This window comes from Artibeus jamaicensis, unplaced genomic scaffold (assembly GCF_021234435.1).
Source record: "Artibeus jamaicensis isolate MK-2021 breed Jamaican fruit bat unplaced genomic scaffold, CSHL_Jam_final contig_467, whole genome shotgun sequence".
Classification (NCBI taxonomy): domain Eukaryota; kingdom Metazoa; phylum Chordata; class Mammalia; order Chiroptera; family Phyllostomidae; genus Artibeus; species Artibeus jamaicensis.
Window position 1 is genome coordinate 3,819,794 of NW_026521845.1, and position 21,097 is coordinate 3,840,890.

Here is a 21,097-nt window from a genome sequence, read left to right on the forward strand (position 1 = left end):
CAGGTACAGCTGCCCAGACGTATGGGATGCCCGCCACTGATGGCAGAAGACCTGTCTCCTTCAGCATCACCGTGCACATCACTCAACGGGGGCCCCGACAGTCGTGATAACGCAATGAAGGGTTAATCTTCTACTCCGGGCTTGGTGATGCCAGCACACCGTATGTTTCCTTCAATGTTGTTCCATCTGAGCACAAAGGAGCTAACAATCATCAATAACCACTCAGAAAGCTGGTCTCCATGGGTCCTTAATTGCTGGACAACATGGTGCTGTCCTTGGTATTAGACAAACAAAAGACCCTCTTTAGGTCCAGGAACTTCCAGGAAGTCTTGGGAAGCATCTGACCCAGTCTCCTGTGTGTTCCTGATGAACGAGATGTAGATACAAAGGATACATGACATTTTAAAGTTTCACAGTGGTACACCAGAAAACACTGGTTACAAAGTCGCTGAAAACTTGGTGACCCGTGTCTGACTAGAGTGAGCCCTCATGCCTCATGGCTCTGTCCTCTGGTGTGAAGAGCTTTAAGTCACATGCCACAGACCTGAGAGGGAGAAGGGAAACTGGAAGGTTACTGCTAGGGTGCCCCACACCACAGAGCAAAATGAAAGCCTGTTCCTAGTCCTATGTGCACATCTTTGCCATTGGTTCATCATTTCATCTTGGACTCGTTTGGCTATTTCGGGATTCCTATATTAAATGTGCTCTTTCTCAGTAGATCTTTCCTTGTATTTTTTAAACAGTTTTCTCCAGCAGAGAAACAAAGGTGACTAAAAAGGCATTATAAACTATAAGTATTATCGGTTGCCAACGTCACATACTCTCTATTTAAAATAAGAGGGAAAAGCCTAAAGGAGGGTAGTATGCTGGGCTCCCATGCACTCGCCCATTGTGAATGTGTGGACTGAACTGAAAGCCACCACTAAGACAGCAAAACCTCTTAGCTTTATTTTGAGGGTGAAAAAATGCTAATGAAACTTGATTGAGAACCTATTGAATATATTGCATCATAATAAAGTGCTTGAGAGAACAAGCTGCAAGAAAGACCCAGGTTTAAAACCCTGGCACTGCCACATACAGCTTAGCCTTGGCATGTTCCCTAACTTCCCCAAATCTGCAATAAAGATTCAACTATACAGTGTGTGTAAAGTACTCAGCACAAATGCCTCCCGTATGGTTAAGACGCAAGACAGTGTTACTATTATGGTGTTGTTATTAATATTCTGATTACTGCTGTTATTATTACCCTTGCCTATTGACTTTTACATATTTGTAAGACTAAGTTTTCGATCTGGGATCTAGGAATTATTCCTGCTGTTTTAAGTCTACATTTACTTTTTAGTTTTGCTTAATCCATAGTCTTTCTAGCAGGAGAAAGAGACATAAATGATGCATGGGTAGAGCTCCGGGCGATGTCAGTAGCCAGCTGGAAGCCTGACCAGCAACACTTTACAAAGACATGGAATGAGCGGTACAGCTCCTATCCAGATCCCTGAAGTGAAGGAGTCATAAAGTGGTTATAAGCTCATCACACACCACACAGAGATGTAGGTAATGCACAGAGCACAAAGAATCAGTGTTCCCAAGAAACATCAGTAAAATGCAGGGAGTTCTGCAGATGGAGGAGGAGTTTTGTTGGCCCAGGAACTCCCCCAGGAAGTAACGGACCGAGATTCCAGCCTCGTTTCTGAAGTTGTTCTTCCGTTACTTTCACGCCGACCCTCCCCCCACCCACTGCATCCCCAGCCTCCAGGCCAGGCCTTACATTTTTATGGGACTGATTTTTCAATATCTATAGAGTACCCTGCAGTTTTAAAAAGTACTAATATGAGGCACAGTGATGGAAATTGTGAAGCACAAGACTGGAGTTAAGTGAGGCGTCAGCCTGTTAAGAGTTTGTCCAGAGAAGGCTGACAAGCAGGAAGATGAATCTTCCAGCCACATCTTTGGAGACAGAGCTAAATGAAATAGGGACGTTAATCCTGGAACGAGAAGGCTTGGGGAGGCCGTGACTGATGTTTTCGTGCAGGTGAAGTGTTCTATAAATGAGGGTTTAGACAGGCTCTATGTAAATCTAGAAATATGAATTAGAACCACTGGAAAGAGAGCCAGAAAAATAGATTCTATATGAATGTAAGGAACTAATTTATCATGCTTTGAGGTGTCTGACCATGAATGTCTCCTGAGGATGTGAGCTCCTTCCAGTTAAGACAGGTCACGCAGGGAGGGAAATTCTGGCAGTAGCTAGGGAGGGAGACGTGAATTAGGCAATTTCCACAGCCCCTTCACACTCTGCTTATGAAGTATCTAAAACAATGAAACCCCTCCCTTTCAGAGAAAACCTAATTAATTGTGCAAACTGTTTTGAAAACTTAATAGCGGTGTACATCTCTTACTTCCAAATCCGCAAGCAAACAGGAAGCAGAAACCTATTGTTGGCTTGCCTTCTTTGAAGAGTTTATTGTATTGCCAACAAAACAAAGCCTCTGAATCCTCCCCACAAATCGACATAAACAGGAGTAAGGAAAAAAATACTTCAACTTCTGAACCCTATAGTACAAGTCTCACATTTCAGGGAAAAAAAATACTTCAACTTCTGAACCCTATAGAACAAGTCTCACATTGCAGGGTCTCGATCAATAGCTCCATTTCCCCTCCAGCCTTTGCTTTCACTGCTTCCTGCCAGGGGCAGAGTGTGCTATTCCCAGACCGGGAACACAGATGCCTGAGGCTGTGCCCTCCAGTCTGTCTCAATTCACTTCATGCCCAGAGGCGGAAAGAATAACAAGGTTTTGTTTTTCAAGGGTCTTTCTCAGAGAGGAAGTTTAGTAGTTGAAGTTTGGCAAGAACCTCAGGAGCGGATGCACAAAGAGGCAGACCCAGGGGCTCTGTAAAGGCATCCACTAACTACATTATTGTCATCGTGGTCATCGGCCTCTCTTGGCTTTGGCCAGCCCTTGCCTCAGGAGGCCTGCCAGACTGTGGTTTGGAGAGAGAAAAGCCCTGCGTTGGTGAGATGAGGTTGCAGAGGTGAGAGTGACTTCACCAAACCTGTTTCTTTACCTGTAAAAAGTCGAGGTTGGTCATGTAGTGGTAACTGGAGGAGTCTCCTCTGGGCTGTCAGATGTAGTCAGAATAACATCTACGTGGCTGGGCTAGGAGAGGAGACAGGGATTGGGAGAAGGAAATCCCAGTTCACGTGTCTCCATCCATACCCTCGGCTGCGTCTGAGACAGGTTTCTGATCCGCCTTCCAGAGTAAAGACAGTAATGCCCACAGGAGAATGCTGAGGACTAAACGAAAATGATGTCTGCAAAGGCACTTTTCTAAATTTGCAAACACTGCTTAAATGTTAGACTGTGGCCATCTTTTACTATGCCTACTAGTCATGATTTGACTCCTTAAATCTTGACAATTTAACAATCATTTAAAGCATGCACCATATTTTTTTTATTTTTTAAGATATCAAAACCACAATTGACCCTTGAACAATGTAGGGGTTGGGGCACCCATTCTGCACAGTTCCAGATCCCTATATAACTTGACTCCCCCAAAACTGTGTTAGGACGATGTGTAAGGTTTTATGGGGGGCGGGAATCAGACCCAAATCCTGTTCTTAAAGAGCTCAAAAGATTTAAAAAAAAATAAACTCACCCACGTATACGAGTGATGCGCTGATACATGCTTAACAATCAGTTTTCTGGGGGAAAGCGGGTGACAGAGACCTGATTTATAGCATCTGCCCATTCCTGTGGTATAAATACTCCTACGATGGCTGATGTCAATCTGACAAGAGGCTGTTACTGAACCTGGGCTTGGGGAGAGATGTACAAGCCTGTCTGAGCTGGCTTATGTTTATATATTTATATTTATACACATGTACATAAAATAACTAACCACATTTTTAAAAAATTTTTTATTGATTATGCTGTTACAGTTGTTCTATTCCCCCCTTCATTCCCCTCCACCCTACCCCCCCATCCCCACCATTACCCTCCCTTTAGTTTATGACCATGTGTCTCAAGTCCTTTAGATTCTATATTTCCCATGCTATTCTTGTCCCCCCCCCATCTATTTTCTATCTACTGTCTATGCTACTTATTTTCTGTACCTTCTCCCCCCTTCTCCTCCTCCCACTCCCCTGTTGCTAACCCTCCTTGAGATCTTCATTTCTATGTTTCCACTCCTGATCTAGCTCCCTTTTAGTTTGCTTTCGTTTTAGATGTGGTTGTTATTAACTGTGAGTTTGCTGTCCTTTTACTGTTCATGTTTCTTTCACTTCTTTTTCTTAGATAAGTCCCTTTAACATTTCATATAATAAGGGGTTGTTGATGATGAACTCCTTGAATTTGGTCTTATCTTAGAAGCACCTTATCTGTCCTTCCATTCTAAATGAAAGTTTTGCTGGATAGAGCAATCTTGGTTGTAGGTCTTTGGATTTCATGACTTGGAATACCTCTTTCCAGCCCCTTCTTGCCTGTAAGGTCTCTTTTGAGAAATCTGCTGACAGTCTGATGGGGAACCACATTTTTTATATCTGTTATCCCAGAATGGTAGAAGTATGGTTGATTTTTTTCTCCTTTGCATTCTTTTTAGCATCCAATCTTTTCCATAAATAGAAAAATACTTCACTAGTACAACTTATCCCAGACCAGTTTTTCTAGGTAATCTTGGCATTTCCAGAATTGCAAATCAGAGGAGCAAACAGACTGAAACATTTTGAAGGCACAATAAATTAGCTTTCAAGCCACTTATCCTCATAGAACTAAGAAAGGAAATGTCATAGAATGTGCTTAACTTCTCAGTGAACCTTCTGGAGCCCCACCTTCATAACCATATGACTCTCTGTTCTGAGGTCTGTCCACAAAAAGTCCAGCCATTATTAACATGACAAGAATGGCTTGCCCAACATCGAAGTACCCTGACGGTCTAGGACAGTGGACTGGAATGCACATACTTAAACAATGACGACTTCACTGTACTTCTGGGAGCGGTAGATGCCGTTGAGTGAGCATGTGCACTGTGTGGCCATCACATTCAAAATGACTGAGTGAGTAGGGAATGAACCTGCATCAAATTTTGCATTAAGCTCAAACATTCCTCCGCGGAGACTATACAGTTGCTTCAGAAGGTCACAGCTATGGGCAACTGGTGATCAGCTGCTTCATCTCACCAACACACCATTCATGCATCACATCTTGTGCAGAGTTTTTTGATGCAACACCAAATCACCCAGGTGACTCAGTCCCTCTACAGCCCAGATTTGGAGCCCTGAGACTTCTGGCTTTTTGCAAAACTAAAGTCCCCTCTGAAAGGAAAAGAGATTTCAAACCATTGTTGATGAGATTCGGGAAAATATGACAGGGCAGCTGATAGCAATTGGGAGAACTGTGTGAGGTCCCAAGGTGCCTACTTGGGAAGTGACTGAGGCGTCACTGTCCCATGTACAATGTTTCTTGTATCTTGCAACTTCTTCAATAAATTCCTCTATTCCTCAGAGGATGTGGCAAGATACTTTCTGGACATATCTCAAATCTTATGAAATATGTATATTTACAGACCCCACTTCACCTCTCAGTCTCAATTATCTTAAATATTTACTCCTAGAAAGTCTCCACGTGGGAGAAGAGGAGGAATGACTGCGGGAACAAAGACAAAGCTGGTCTGGAATGCAGGAGTCCCTGCAAGAACATTATTGCTTCTGCCAAACCCCTGGGGACAGGGGTCAATGAGATGCCAACTGGGCAGTTCTGAAGTCACTGTTCCCAGTCTCTGCAGCTGGAACCAATGGCCCCTCCTTCAGCTTTCTGAACATACAGATGCATTTGACTTTGAAACCAAACCGCTTTGCCTCATCCAGAAACCCTCCTCTTTTTCTCTTTGTACTTATGACTGTATAAACTATTAAGCTTGTAATCTTAAAAAAAATAGATACCTATCATCATTTTTGATGTAAAGAGCTAGACATCTTGTGGTGAGAAAATAAAATACCTTGTTGCCTGCCTAACATTTTTGACATTGGCGATGCCTTTCCCCATGTTATCCTGCATAATTGTCACCACAATCCCCTGAAGTAGCTGTTCTAGCTCATCTCTCTGTGAGAATAAAGAGCTTTAGGGAGCCTGAAGATACCCTCAAATTTGCAAAGCAACAGAGGGGAGCCCACTGCCTATAACACGTGGGCTTCAGATTCTATATTCCAATCCAGGAGTGAGGACTACAGGCATGGTTTGAACTTGGAGTTACACAGACTGGATTTCAAATCCTGACACCACCTATTTTCCACCGGTGTGGTCTTAAGCAGAATTCTCTTCTTCCCTGGGCTTCATTTTCTTCACCTGCAGAATGGAGGGCCAGTACTCACCTCGCAGGACATTATGGAAATGAACTTGGCAGAAAGTGGGTTCCCAAAACACCTACATCCCCATTTTCTGGGTTCTCTAGTCCAGTCTTTATTTCCTCTGCTTCCTCTCCTTGCACCACCCTTATTCCCCAGGAATTTTGTTTCTTGCCCTGAGTTGCAGGCCTCCTCAATGCATCAATGAGAAGTTTAATAACCATTTGATGAACAGGGTGTTATACACACTGTATTTATGCAGCAAGAATTAGCCACAGACGACGGGTAAGTCAGGGAGTTATGTCAGTCCAACATGGAAGCTCCACTGGTTCATACGCCATTTTTCTTAGTACATTACATGTTGTGGCATCACAATGCAACAACCAAACACAAAGTACACACACACGTGGGTGTGGCAAGCTGTGCAGGAATGTAGCATTGACCTTGTGGCCCGTTCTTCCTCTTCGCTCAGTCTGACTAAATGTTAGGTTTCAAAAGGGACAATGTGTACTGGAAATTACTTGTGAATCTGTCGATCCTCCATTCTTGGGACTATAAAGTGCACTGATAAAGGACAGAGTATGATGATCGCTGATTCTTTATTCCCGGATGTTTGTAATAAATTACCTTGTACATAAGAATTGCTCAATAAAAATATTAAAATTAAATTGAACTGCATGCAGAATTAATTGAAGTCAGAATTTCTTAAGTTGTTTAAAAGAAACTATATTCCTAGAGAGCAAATAGGTTGTGTTGAAAATAAAACAAGAAACATATTTGAAATAAAATTTGAGAACTCTTACTACCTCAGCCCTGAAAAATAAAAGGTATAGGATATAGTGGTTAAATTGGTTAGCATGCAATTTAGTTTTAAGTGACAGAAAGCCGAAATTTGAATATCTTAATGGCACATGGAGGACAGTGAAAATACCCTGTATGATACAATGATGGATATATGTCATTATATACGTGTAGAAACCCATAGTATATACAACACTAAGAGTAAACCCTAAAATAAACCCTGGACTTAGGTGACTATATGTGTCAATACAGGTTCCTCCTCGGTAAAAGTACGCCACTCTGATGAGTCACGTTGATCATGGGGACACCTATGTAGAAGTAGGAAGTATCTGGAAAACCTCTGTCCCTTCCTCTCCATCTGGTTGTAAACCTAACACTGCTCTGAAAAATAAAATTTAAAAAAAATGAGGTCATCTTTCTCGAACATAAAACTTTATGCGGGCAGGTCAGGTCAGAATGCTGACTCTGTAACTGTCAGGACCACGGGTCTTTCCCTTCAGTGGAAACTCTCAGCCTCCACCACCTGGTCCGGGCGGCTGTGTTCCAACCAATGAGAATGAGAAAAAGAAAGAAGGAAAGGACTGGCCCCTGTTTTTTAAAGGGCACTTTCCAGATACCACCCACACCTCTGCAGTGTTTACATCTCTTCGACCAGAATACATCCTACGGTCAGGCCTGGGTCCCTGTGCCTAGCTGCAAATGCAGAATGCTATTATCACAAAAAAATGGGGAAAAGAAATACCAAGGACAGAGAGGTTTACCACAGTTTTATAAAGTGACAATGAACTTTGAGTCAAACAAATGAATATGGCACCAGGAAATTAGTTCCTTTGTGATAAACCCGCAGAGAAAGAACAGCACCTGAGTTGAAGGCTGTAACAATGACAGCCAATGAGGAGAGCTGGCCTCCATTCCCAACAGGGACGCTGCTTCCGACTTTGAACCCGCCAACACTTCCCTTGCACTTGGTCTTAACGCTAAGGCATCTTCACGCCGGTCGAAAGAAATAGGAAAAGAATAAATTACTGCATAAAACCAAGACTTAAGAGGGAAGGAGAGATTCATTTGAAATTCTCTTTCTACACTAATCTAAATGAATAGTAACTTTGCTGGTTATAATCAAATATACCTCTTTTCTACATTCGGGATAGAGAGGACACTCTCTATTCACTGATACTGCCCAAACTTAAGCACAGTGGGAACAAAAAGGAGGACACTAAATAAAAGTCAAAGAGGACATTGAATATTCATACTTGGAAAGCCTGGGATTTTTTTTAAAGAATTTACAAAATTCTTAGCCTGGCTGGTGTAGCTCAGTGGATTGAGCGTGGGCCTGCGAACCACACGATCACAGTTTGATTCCCAGTCAGGGCACATGCCTGGGTTGCAGGCCAGTTCCCAGCAGGGGACACATGAGAAGCAACCATACACTGATATTTCTCTCCATCTTGCCTTCCCTTCCCCTCTAAAGATAAATAAATAAAATCTTTAAAAAAAAAAGAATTTACAAGATTCTTTAAGAGATGCAGGACCCCTGTCCTATCCCAAGTGCCCCAAAAGCAGCAATTTCATAAAATCAAAACAATAAAACTGAATTTATTTTTAAATGTGCTATTATTTCAAAGTTTTTATTAATAAGCTTCAGCACTATTATCACCCCAAAGAGTCAATTATTGAAATTTCAGTTGAACTAAAAACCTGAATGCTAAGAATAGAAAGGACATTAATAATCTCCCATTACTAAGAAGCCAGCTCAGAAGCCCAAACAATAACAACAGAATTTTGGTTAGACAGAAATGTCAGTGCTCACAGCATCCACAGGCCAAAGCCGGTCCTCAGGAAAATCTAATCTGTATTCTAGAAGCTCTGGATTCTCCAAAGAAAATATGCAAATAAGTACATGAGAGGATGCTCAATCATTAGAGAAATGAAAATCAAAACCACATAAGACACTACTGACTATAAACAAAAATAACAACTGTTTGATGAGGGTATGAACCTTTGTGCACTGCTGGCGGGAATGTAAAATGCTACAGCCACTGTAGAGCATGGTATGGCATTCCCGCTAATAATGAAACATATAATTATCACATGATCTGATCATTCCAATTCTGGAAGTTGAAAGTACGGACTCAAACAGATATTTGAACACCTGTGTACATAGAAACATTGCTCACAATAGCCAAGGGATAAGGGGCCCAAGTGCCCATTAATCGATGGAGTGATATACAAATGGGGTCCATACATACAATGGAATATTACTCAGCCTTCAAAAAGGAGGAAATGCTGACACATGCAATAACGCGGATGAGCCTTGAGGAGATTATTGTAAGTAAAATAAGCCAATCGCAAAAAGGCAAATGTAGTATGATCCCACTTACAGGAGGTACCCAGAGGAGTGAAATTTATAGAGACAAAGTGGAATGCTGGCTGCCAGGGGTGCTGGGAAGAAGAATGGGGAGTTGTTAGATGGATGCAGAGTTTCACTTTGGGAAGATTGGAAAGTTCTAGTGATAGTTTCACAACAATGGAAATGTACTGTATGCCATTAAACGATACTCCTAAAAATGGGTAAAATGGCAAGTTTTATGTTATCCGTGTTTTTTCTAATCTAAACCTGGGATATGTTTATCGATTTGGGGGGGGGGGCATTGATCAGTTTCCTCAGTATATGTCCCTACTGGGGATCAAACCTGCAGCCTACGTGTGTGCCCTGACTGGGAATCAAACCTGCAATCTTTTGGTGTATGGGATGATGCCCCAACCAACTGAGCTACCTGGCCAGAGCTGCTATCTATGTTTTACCACAATGAAACCTCTCCTTCTCTCCTTCCCTTCCCCTCTAAAGATAAATAAATAAAATCTTAAAAAAAAAGAAAGAATGATACACCATCCACTTGAGCAAATATGAAGAAAATTTAAAAGCTCATGGGGTATAATGAGCCATTATTTTCAGGACCCAAGACAAATAATAGAGTCATCATCATTTCATCTGCCTTTATCTTCATAAAAGAACCGGATCTACTGAATACATACGAAAGAATTTATATCTCAGCGATCGACTTTCTGATACTTGCTTCAAAATAATAAATATCAGAAGTGGGGCATATAAATGAAATAACATTTACCCACCGTTAATAACTGTTGACACTATGTGATGGGTGGAGGAGATTCTATCTTCTCTACTCTTCTATTTGTTTGAATTGTACCATAATTAAACATTTTGAAGTACTACTTATTGTACATTACCATGTGAAACAGTGTTAAACAAAGTTATTGAGAACCGATATTACTGAGAACAGCAAATTCTGAAGAACAGTACAGGAAATGGGGAAGCCGAAGAACTCACAGGCATGACCCATGGACATGAACTCAGCGGGAGAATTGCCGCAGGGAAGAGAAGGCCAGGGGGAGGGGGACAAAGGGGGAAAGTGGGACAATTGTAATCACATAAGCAAGAAAATACACTTTTAAAAATAAGATACATTAAACTATAATCAAAAAAATTTTTAAAAGAAACATTTCAAAGTTCTCCTTAGATGTCATCACTTCCATTCATAGGGAAATCCAGTTCCTGTGTTCTGGGCTTTTACACTTGGGTTACACGTGTTGAATGTCTTCCTACCTACCCAGGCTTTACAGGCACTGCTTATGTAATCCTTACAGTAACGCACAGGTTGCGAACAGAAAGCCCACAGGCTGAATCCAGCCCTCCACCTTGTTTTATCTCGCCGGGCACCTTGTTCCTACCCAGCGTCATCACTGAGCTCGTGCTTAGCTATGTAGTTACATTTATACAGCCCTAAAGTTACATTCGGCCCTTTGAAGGCAACCTCGAGGCTGATGCGGCCCCAGTGAAAATGAATCTGACACCCCTTCAATAACCTGTTATTATTCTTATCCCCATTTTACAGGTGAAGAAACTAAGAATGAAAGAGGCAAAATAATTTGATCCAAGTTCACATGCTTTGTGTCAACTGTAGCCAAGGAGTCTGACGGCGAAGCCTTGAGTTTCACAAGTACTTTTCTCTAACTGCAGGCATATCTCTTTCCTTTTCCTGCTAACTCAGGACAGGCTCTTCAGTCCCGAGTTGCCACAACTGGGGCTACCTGCCTGAGATCCTAGGGAAGGAGATACTTGCTATTCTAAGGGACAAGATCAACGCCTCTGCCTCATCTGTCTCAGTGAAGCCTGAGGATTTTCAACATCAGCTTATCTCCATTTCGTCCATTCACTGAGCACTTACCAAGGGGTCAGCGACTGTAAGACTTTGGGCACTGAGCGAGGCACTCAGAACTACAAATGGAAGACACAGATCAACATAATGTCTATCTTAGAAACCAGGTGACCCCAGAATAAACACATTTCTCTATCACCCAGGTTTTCCCCTTGCATGGCATTAGCCACCCTATGATGAGTTGCTTGACACCTGGCTGCCGCTGTGAAATGAGCTGAGGAGGGCTCAGACGCTGTCTGTCTTGTCCACACAGCGCCCACCACAATGCTCAGTCAGAACCAAGCACACGTCATAAGCAGAATCGAATTCGGAGTGACTCAACCATTCACTAATTTCACTGGAAGCAACACAGTGAGGAGGCAAGGGTAGGGACTAAGCTTTCATGGACTCATTTGTTCACTCATTCATCCATTTATTCACTTGTACCTTTCTGCAATCACTATTCAAGGACACCTACTATGTGCTGGGAACACAAAGGTGAGAGAGAGATGTCTCCTCATTTATGGAGTTCACCAGTTCTGCCACTGGCAGTCAGTCAGTCGGCTTGAGTCATAGGCTTCGACTTTCTTATTATAGGAATAGGGTACTAATAACTGACGTGCAACATTATTTTAAGAAAACATGCAATATACGAAAAGGACCTGATGCACGCAATACATGGCAACTATTCTAATTCATAAGAAACCAAAAGTCAAAACACAAAATACTAAGTATAAAAGTCGGAGCAACTGCCAAAAGGCACTAGTGTCCAGAGGAAATGCATGTAGAAAAGTTTAGCAGGAGAAAATATTAAGAATGTGTTCTCCCTCCACGGTACTTAATTGTCTTCAAAATCCTTGCTTATACCACATCACCTTAAATACTGAGAGTGAAAATTGTCCCAGGTTTCTGTACTAGAGAGACACTGGTTTGCCCAACATTCAAAAGCTTAGTGTGGTCAAAAAAGAAAAATCATGTAGGTTTAGAGTGTTCTTGACATCTCCCGGGAATGACCAAACAGGACATCATGCCTCCGGAACTTCTGAATGACCCACAGTGCCAAGGATGCTGAGCAAAAGCAGGGGAAGACTTCTCAGGAAGACTCTTGCCAAGCTTATTCTTACAGGGAGTCTTGGCTGTGTCCACAATTCCCAAAAAAGATTCCATAAGTATTATTTGCCAGTCTCTCTTAGTTGGGCATTTTCCCTTGGGTCTCACCATCTTCTCTGTGACTCTGGAAAGCAGGCTGTTAGAGAAATGAAGAACCCTGCCCAAGCTGGCACAACAAATCAGGCGAAGTCGGAATCCGCATCCGGCTCTTTTTGCTCCTATGCCCTGCCCTGCCATCCATCCCTACCACTTCCCTGTGGACGCCGTTCCTCCCTTGTGACACTCTGAGACACAGAAAGAGAAATGAGCTTTAAAAAAAATGAACTCCTTATACCCCAACTTTAAATTCTCAACAAGGATGCCAACTACTTGAAATCCTTTTTACCGAGAAGCTTCTGGTTTTCCTCTGGTCTTCTTGGGAAATGGAATAATACAGCTAAGCTGCATGTCTGAGATGCCACAGGGCAGAGATGAACTGAAATGCTTTCACCACCAGGTGGCAATTTGAATGGAGCTGGAGTCAAGTTCATGATGGCCTGTTAGAGTTCCAATGTCCTGGGCCCTCTGTTAATTGAATAAGACACACGGCTAAAGGGAATTGAAAAAGAATAAGTTAAATTTGTATATTGCCTTGGCCAAATGGCAGCGAGTAGCAGGGTTTTTTTCCCCTGAGGATCTGGGAACCCACTTTATCATTTACAAATATCTCACAATTAGATTGATATTTTGTAAGACAGAAGTCCATAACCCTGATCTTTAAATGCCTGCTGCATGCTGCTATAAAAGAAGAAGCAAAGACCCATTATTTGTGTTGCTTGTTTTCCAAAATCCTGTTTTCAAGGAGATTAACATTTATTAAGTCACTAACCCATCCAAAACCAAAATGTTTCCCTGTTCTCTGCTGTGATCACATTCTATCACCCAGTCTGACTAAAAATATCCGATTTCCATCGCTCCGCAGAACCGCAAAGGCTATTAGAAGGCCATAAAATCCCTAGATGGCTCGCTTCTCTTTTGTACATCTGCCTCTGCCTCTGATCAACTTGAGAAGGTGGGAGGTGAAAAACGAAGGACATGAAAATCGGGCCACAGACCCTCATCTCTCCCACAAACGGCACAGGCCAGCAGCAACCAGGGACGAAGACACTCAACCAGGGAAGGCTTTTCCGCTCTGAACTCAAGTTAATTATTAGCCCGAATTCATCATTAAACTCCTGCTCATAAAATGTCTCGGCCTGCTTCTCAGTGGGAATATCACAGATGATCAACCTATTCCGGCTCAAAACACAAGTCAGTGTGTCTGTCACTGAGGGGAACACAGGTCTGCCCTTGACTCACATTAAGTTCAGACTGACAGCAGAGAACGACCCTTGGCCCACAAAGGTGCTTTATTATTTTTAAGCAGTTTATTTCTGATTTTCTTTTGTACTGGCTTCATAAGTAGAGCTTAGTGGTTAGATAGTCATGTACTTTACATAGTATTCCCCTCGATATTTCCAGTACCCCAACTGGCACAGAGGGGTGCTTTTAAACTAATCTAAAGTATACAAGGTCCTCCGCTTTGGAATTCTTCAGAAGTGCTAAGACATTTCTCCTCCTCCCATCGCCTGCCTCCCAGCCCAGACCCTAATTCCGAAATCTGAAGGCGAGTGGCTCGGGCCTTTCAGATAATCTATTCGCAAACATCCCTTCTTTGTCTAACGGGACGCCCTCTTGTTACCACCTATAAATATTGTTCATTCTACTAATACCCTAAACCCAGACAGATCAAAATAACTAAGGTTCAGAACGTCAAAGGTTGTCTTTATAGTGGTGTTTTAATGGGGGGACTACTGACCCCCTCAAGGTTGACCAGATCGGACCATACCAAAGAAACCAATGCACTGAATTCACGCAGAAAACGTCAGCTAACGCCCCTCCCACAGAGTGGTACTGTCTGCCACGTGTGCCACTCGAGCTCTTCCAAAGAAGAAACAAGTCACTCCCCTTTCCTGCAGGGGTGTCTATTTTTACAGAACACACTGAGTTGGGAAATAGCCTTTGGATACAATGGCCAGGTCAAGCCAGTCAGCGTAGGTGGTCTTCTCACGGGGGTGAGAACCCTCATCACGCGCCCTTGTAAGAAAGGCCAGCCATCCCTTCTTGCTCTTTGAGAACAGAGCAGTCTTAATCCTCAAAGACTAACCTTTGCCACTGGACTCGGTGGCCCTTAGGACAGCAAGTTTAAAGGCACTGGTCAGTGACCAGACATGACAGATGCTCCAACAAGGCTGGTGGTGTCCACTCCCTTCTCCAAAAGACACTGTTTTTCCTTTTACAACTAAAATGAGAGGCATCTTAGGGGAAAATCATACTTCACTCTTGGGTCTTTTTCTTCTTTTAATCCTCACAGGAGTATATGCTTATTGGTTTTAGAGAGAGGGCAAGGGAGGGAAAGAGAGCAGGAAAGAAACATCGATCGGTTGGTTGACTCTTACACATGACGTGAGCAGGGACCAAACTCGTTACCTAGGTATGTGCCCTGACCAGGAATCAAACCCGAGACCTTCCAGTCTATAGGACAACACTCCAACCAACTGAGCTACATGGGCCAGAGCCACTCTTGACTCTGTTTTGATAAGAAAAAGATAAAAAGGAAGAAACAAATGGAAGGAGAATGACTCAATGGTGAAAGAGGAGAGCAAAATGAAAGGAGAATGGGGGGGGAGGGGAGGGGAGGGCAGGGGCATAGTGAAGTTCACAGGTTTGCTATTCCCAAACACACGTTCATTCCACTCATGCACAGTAAGGAAAACATTTTCATTTTCTTTTCTGTCAGCCGGAGCATAAGCGATTGCTGCAATAATATCAGAAGTTATTGGTCACTGCAAACATCCTTGCTAGTAAAAAGCCAGCACGCCAGCAGTGTAAAATATTGGCCTCAAGGTGCTCTAAAAAATTTGTTTTCAGATGCAGGAATGTCAGCTTCTGGACTAAAAGTGATGTATGCTGTCTGGTGGGCAGCAGGGGGGTCTGATGCCAAATCTGGAATGTGTCTGCCCGGACCGGGGGTCCTTTAGAACAGACGCCAGCCCCAGACATGAGAATTTTGCCCAAAGCAGGTCAGGAACGAGAGTAGTGTTTGAGGCCATAACCCCAAACAAATCTTAGCCCTGAATTGTCACGTTCACAAATGTTTCAGGAAGCTAGTCCGAATCTAAGACAAGTCAGGGCCAGGTGGGCCTCTGATTAAGTTAATTACATCTAATTTCATTCCCATCGAGGCCCATGTAAAGGAACCGTGGAAGCCCTAGGAATAAAAGTAGCCAAGCATCATATTTTATAAGCTTTTAAATAAGGTGTTCTCAAGTACATAAAAATGGCATAACTACTCTAAGTTGATCACTTGCTTATGAGAAAAGTAGTATTATAAATTTTAAAAAACAGGTAAGGCAAATATTTGGTCCATATGGATTTTTTTAAATGCCCCTTTGACTTCAAATGAAGCCTACAGAGATTTTTCACATGAAGTCAAAAAGCTACTAGCAAGCACCTGAGACCAACTCCCAGGTACCAGCCCTGATCACACGGTAGCATCACTACTGCCTGTATCTGTCATTCACTCTGGGGGCAAGATCACAGAGCTCAGCCAACTGTACATTTTACTCCGTAACATGACTAAGGAATTCTTCATAAAACAAAATCCCTGGAATTTTCCTGTGACTTGGAGGAACTCCTGTCATGCATAGGATGATGACCAAAATAGGAAGAACAAAACAAAACGAAGCATCCGAAGCTCTTTCCTCTGAATTCCACTTTGGTAACCACGTACTCACTGTTCCCTCGCCCTCACAGGAATATTCTTAAGAGTCCTTCACAGCCTACCTGGATAAATGGAAACAGCATTTACTTATCTTTAGCGTGTCAGTAAGTCATCAGAATCGGGCGGTCAACAAGAGGTTCCTGGGAGTTGGGGGGAGGGGAGGCGGCGTTAGTTCAGAATCCACTTGCAAGAGCTATTTTGAACAGTGAAGCAGGGGTGGGGAATTGGCATGAATCAATAAAGCAACTCTCTATTTAGTCCCTCCGTTGTGGTTGAGCAACGTAGCGGGGGGCTGAAGTTCTTTTCTAAACCCATGATGGTGCTCATGATTAATAAGCATGTGTAACGCTGTGCTTATTCTTTCAGAAGGAGCAGATGAACTACGCTAATGCATCTGTTCCACCTATACCCCTCTCCAAATTAAAATTTGGCATCTACTGAGAAAATATATTAAATGTAAAGACCCCATAAGATAGAAAAAAAGAGACAAAACGATCACATGCACTCCATGTCATATTCCATGTGCATGTAAACAGGGACCATTTGACTTGGTCACTAGCAAATGACAACCAAGGATACTGTGTTTCTTTATATAAATTATCTGACATTTCTTTATACTGAACTAAGATATTTTTTCTAATAACTTCTTATCGGGGAAATCTTTTCTAAAAATAAACTATCTGTGGCATTAACCCTAAACACATAGCTAATAAAAGGAGGTCAGAATAAATAGCACAAACAGGTCTCAGCTTAGCCAGCAAGATGACAACACTTACAAGAACAAGGTATTGTACTCTCTCCCCGAAGCCATCAGAGTCTATTCGTTTACAAGTAGCACTAACGCAACACAATTTATACAGTAAATTCAAAATTAGTAACATGCAGCGCAGATACACTAAATAACCTAATCACTATTTCTAAATGTCATAGCCTCGTTTTAATGTATTTCCATGATAACTGACTAAATAAGACCCATGGATTGATGTCATATTATGGCTATCTCTAATCAAGCTGACTTAACTGTCAATTCAGCCCCAATCTTTTATGAGGAAACAGAGAGAAAAATGTAATGTTTGACCTCGCTAAATACAGTCATTTTGCATGCAAAAATCCAACTCTCTACATGACACACACCCACAAGATAGAATTAATAATGCTCATGTCTTGTACATTATAAAATATAAACTCATACCAAACAATAAAAATACTATAAATCATCTTAAAACACAAAACTGCCCCCAAATACTTCTCAGAACCAATTCTATACACAATGGGCCAATATCTGGTTATTCCAATCACCAGAGAAATAAGACAGTCATAATTTAGGTTCAGGTTTATTATTTTCTTGCTTTATCCAGATGGGATGCTTTAGGCTAAATAGGCAACTAATCTCTATGTTTTTCTCTTCTATCATGCTATATTGACCCAGACACATAAAACTGTATTCACAGGTATACAATATAGGACTGTGCATAAGGCTAGAGGAAAAAAAAAACAGCTAGCATTGGGTCCACATGCCCATGCATCCTCACAAAAGCAGTAATAATATTCCCTCAAACATATATTCATCACCTCTGACTGACCCTGGGCTGCCAGAAGGAAAGTTTTGACCTCCTACAGGTCAAAGAAGCACATAGCCTTGCATCTTAATTCATGACTAGTCCTGATCCTGTAGCCGAAAGATCAATGCAGCGCATCCTGACTTTTCAATGAGCTCATGCTCATCAAAGTCTTTAAAATTTTCTCGGTTTCAAGGTATGATGTCCTTGTAACCATTGCTGATGTTAACTAAAGAAATCCCTCCCAATAAGCAGTATGGCTAATAGGCTAAAGAAAAAAAGCAATCCCAGCATAAACTGCAACAGAAATGACTGGTACAAAAGTTGAATAAAGAATACTGCCTCCTTAATTTCGGTAATATTGCTGATTAGCACTAGAGTGAAGTTACCTAAGCAACCACTCTGCATCATGCATGACATTCAAATACATCTTTATGACAGTGGCTCAACAGCTACAATTTGGTTGCAGATAACATTCTCGTCAAATGCATAAAACCAGCAGATCTGTTTGTGGCAACAAAAAAACCCCACACAATCTCTGGAATATAAAGATTTATGTATTAGGCATATGGCACTATAACACAAATATCCATAAGCAAAATTATAAAACTAACAGAAAGTACAAAATAACTTGGGCTAAAAACAAAGAAAAAATTACAACCAGAATTGTTTCCTTAGGAGTACAACCATTAGACCATCCATACACTCACAGACACATTCACACTTGCAGCAGAACCGGAACCACAAAGTGGTCTATTCTCATTTCTAATGCTTTATAACCCAAAGGCTTAGCGATAGTATAAGGAAAAGCTTCCAAAAGTTATTAAGGATGCTATGAAATCCTGTGTGGGGTGCTCCAATTTTCTGTTATTGCTGACCACTAATTAAACTCTGCAGAAGCAACCAGGAGAAGTGTGAGGACAGAGTTGACTGTATCTCTACACACTTGAGAACATCAGATCACCCTCAAGGACAGTCCTTAGTGATTTGGAAATTCATCAGGCCAGAAAGTTGACATCCAAGGAAACATTTCAAGGGAGCCGGAAGTTCCCCCTTCGTCCAAGGAAATGAAGAAATTCTTACCTTTCTGTACACCAGCATGTTGGGTGATTCGTCCGCCACCCCGTTGCTGGTCTGCCCGTAACTATTCCCTTGGGCCATTTCACCCACACTTGGCTCGCGCGGGGATACAGGAATTACCGGTCCGTGCTGCAAAGGGTTAGAGGGACTTCAGTGAGATCCGATGGTGGTGCTCAAGGGGGCTGAGGCTCTGGATGCGCCTACACCATCCACAGCCCCCACCCCAAAGGGAGCAGCTGGGGCTCACCGGAGGAAGTAGCACACCAGCAGTTGTTTGGGTTTTGGTTTGGTTTGTTTTTTTTTTAGCTGAAGCTGTATCTACAGTAACCCCAGGGAACTGTAAGAAATGACCGTCTCTTAGCTAAAGTCGTCATTTGGCGATGGCTTTACATTGAAGTGATTTTCTGGACACTTACTTTAAAAAGGGTTTGGCGCTCATTTGAAAAAAAAAAAAATCCCACGGTCACCATTTCCAGACTACAGAGACTTTTCTCTCCCAATACCTGCACGTCCACTTAATATTTTCCCAAAAGGGCGGAAAGGCGACACCGGCTGCAGCACATTTTGTCCCAGGTGTATGTCTCCTTCCCCCACATGCAGGCGCCTGGCGATGCCCTTCCCCGGCACAGGTGTTCTCCTCGTCCCCCTGTGTCTCCCACCCACAGCCTGGGTAGCCTCAGCTACTTTCACCTGCCTGCGCTGCCAGCCACTGGTTCCTCTCCTCTCACGTCGCTGTGCTTAGGCAGTCAGGACGTAATCGTGCCCAATCTCTGCAAGAAGGCATCAGGATCTACCCCGGCAACAAGAACTGGTGGGAGTTCAACCCCACCAGAAGGCAATTAGCGCGCTCCCCAAGGGAAGCCGCCGAACGGAGAAGCCTCAGAGCAACCACCCCACAGGAGCCCACTAGCAAGCCCCGGCCCCTGGGCTCGGCTCTCTGGGAAGCACAAATGGCAGGCGAGCCTGTGCCCCGCGCCAGCCGCGGCCGCAGGAACCGGGAGGCAGTTTCAGCACCCGGGACCGCGGCGAGCGCGGGGACCCCGGGGGCGGCCGCGCGGCGCCGGGCGAGAGGTGGGTGCGGGGCGGGGCGGGGGCCTGGGTGGCTGGGGTGGCGCCGCCTCCTCCCCTCTCAGGTCCCCTATTTACCTCCTCGGCCAAGGTCACGGCCCCGCCGCTTCTCCCTTCCCGGGCAGGCTGGAGTGCAGGCGGTGTCAGCTGGCTGCGAGCAGAGAAGCGAAGCAGGGCAGCTTCATCACACTGAGCGGCTGCAAAATCCGCGCCGTCCCGGCTCCCGCCGCTTAGGCGACCGCCACCCTGGCCGCCGCCGTGCACAGGCGGTCCTGCAGCCGCCGCTCGCGTCCGCTCCCCGCGGCGGCCGGGCTGGCTGCCTCCCTCCTCCGCTTCTCCGCCAGGGCGCTGGGACCAGCGGAGCGCGCGCGGGAGTCGAGACGCCCGGCCCGTGCGCGCGACTAGGAGGCTGGGGGAGGGGCGGTCACGTGTGCCCCGGCGTCTGAAGGTGCGGGCTCCCGGGGGCTCTGCTCCGCCTGGCCACACCGCCAGGGGCACCCCGGCCTCCCCACCCTCTCCCCTGGGGAGATCAGCTCGGGTTCTCGCACACCCCGCCCGCCTCAATGTACGTGCCTCTGAAGGCCTGTAGATCCGCGCTTAACGCCCAATGGCAGCCGGGAGGGAGCAAAGGCGATGGGTGGGGGGTGGGGGGGGCGGTGAATGGATGGATGGATGGAGCCCCGTGCAGCCAGCTGGCTGCATTCATCACGTGCCAGGTGACTCCGCTGACAGTATGAGGGAAGCAGTTGACCTATTATCCTTAGAGTTAAATAACCAGAATGGACAGATAGTGAGAAGTCCTAGGAGTGAAAGACTTGGTCCCAGGACCAAATGAGTCGTTCAGCCCTTTTGCCCTCAGCTTCCACAGTTTCCTCCCAAGTCGGAGAAGTGGGCTGCCAGCTTCAGGTGAAAATCTTGCCACCTGCGGAAGTGAAGGACCACCCGCAATGCCTGGTCTCTCCCTTTGACAGCAGGAGCTCCGAGGAATGTCCTCACACCCACTACTTTCATCCACCAGCAATTTCAAAGAGGGCCTGGGCGCTGACCCCCGGAAGTACCCTCCGGGTTGCTCTTCCCTAAGGAGTAGAAGGACGTGAAGGAGAAACATCCGTTTTGCCTCGAT

General features: G+C 44.1%; 1 protein-coding gene across 3 annotated transcripts in view; it reads right to left on the bottom strand.

The window, feature by feature from the left end:
• RGS7 (regulator of G protein signaling 7) overlaps positions 1 to 20,352 on the bottom strand; it is a 305,346-nt gene extending 284,994 nt beyond the window's left edge. The window contains exons 1-2 of one of the 3 annotated variants that reach the window (XM_053667351.1): positions 20,053 to 20,350; positions 18,910 to 19,035 (exon numbers count right to left, since the gene is read on the bottom strand). In XM_053667351.1, the coding sequence (XP_053523326.1) occupies positions 18,910 to 18,987 (78 nt within the window). In that variant the 5' untranslated portion in view covers positions 18,988 to 19,035; positions 20,053 to 20,350. Of the gene's footprint in view, positions 1 to 18,909; positions 19,036 to 19,596; positions 19,929 to 20,052 lie in introns of those variants that run through there. The other 2 variants (XM_053667352.1, XM_053667353.1) reach the window with 2 other exon arrangements.
• Between the last annotated feature and the right edge of the window lie 745 nt (positions 20,353 to 21,097).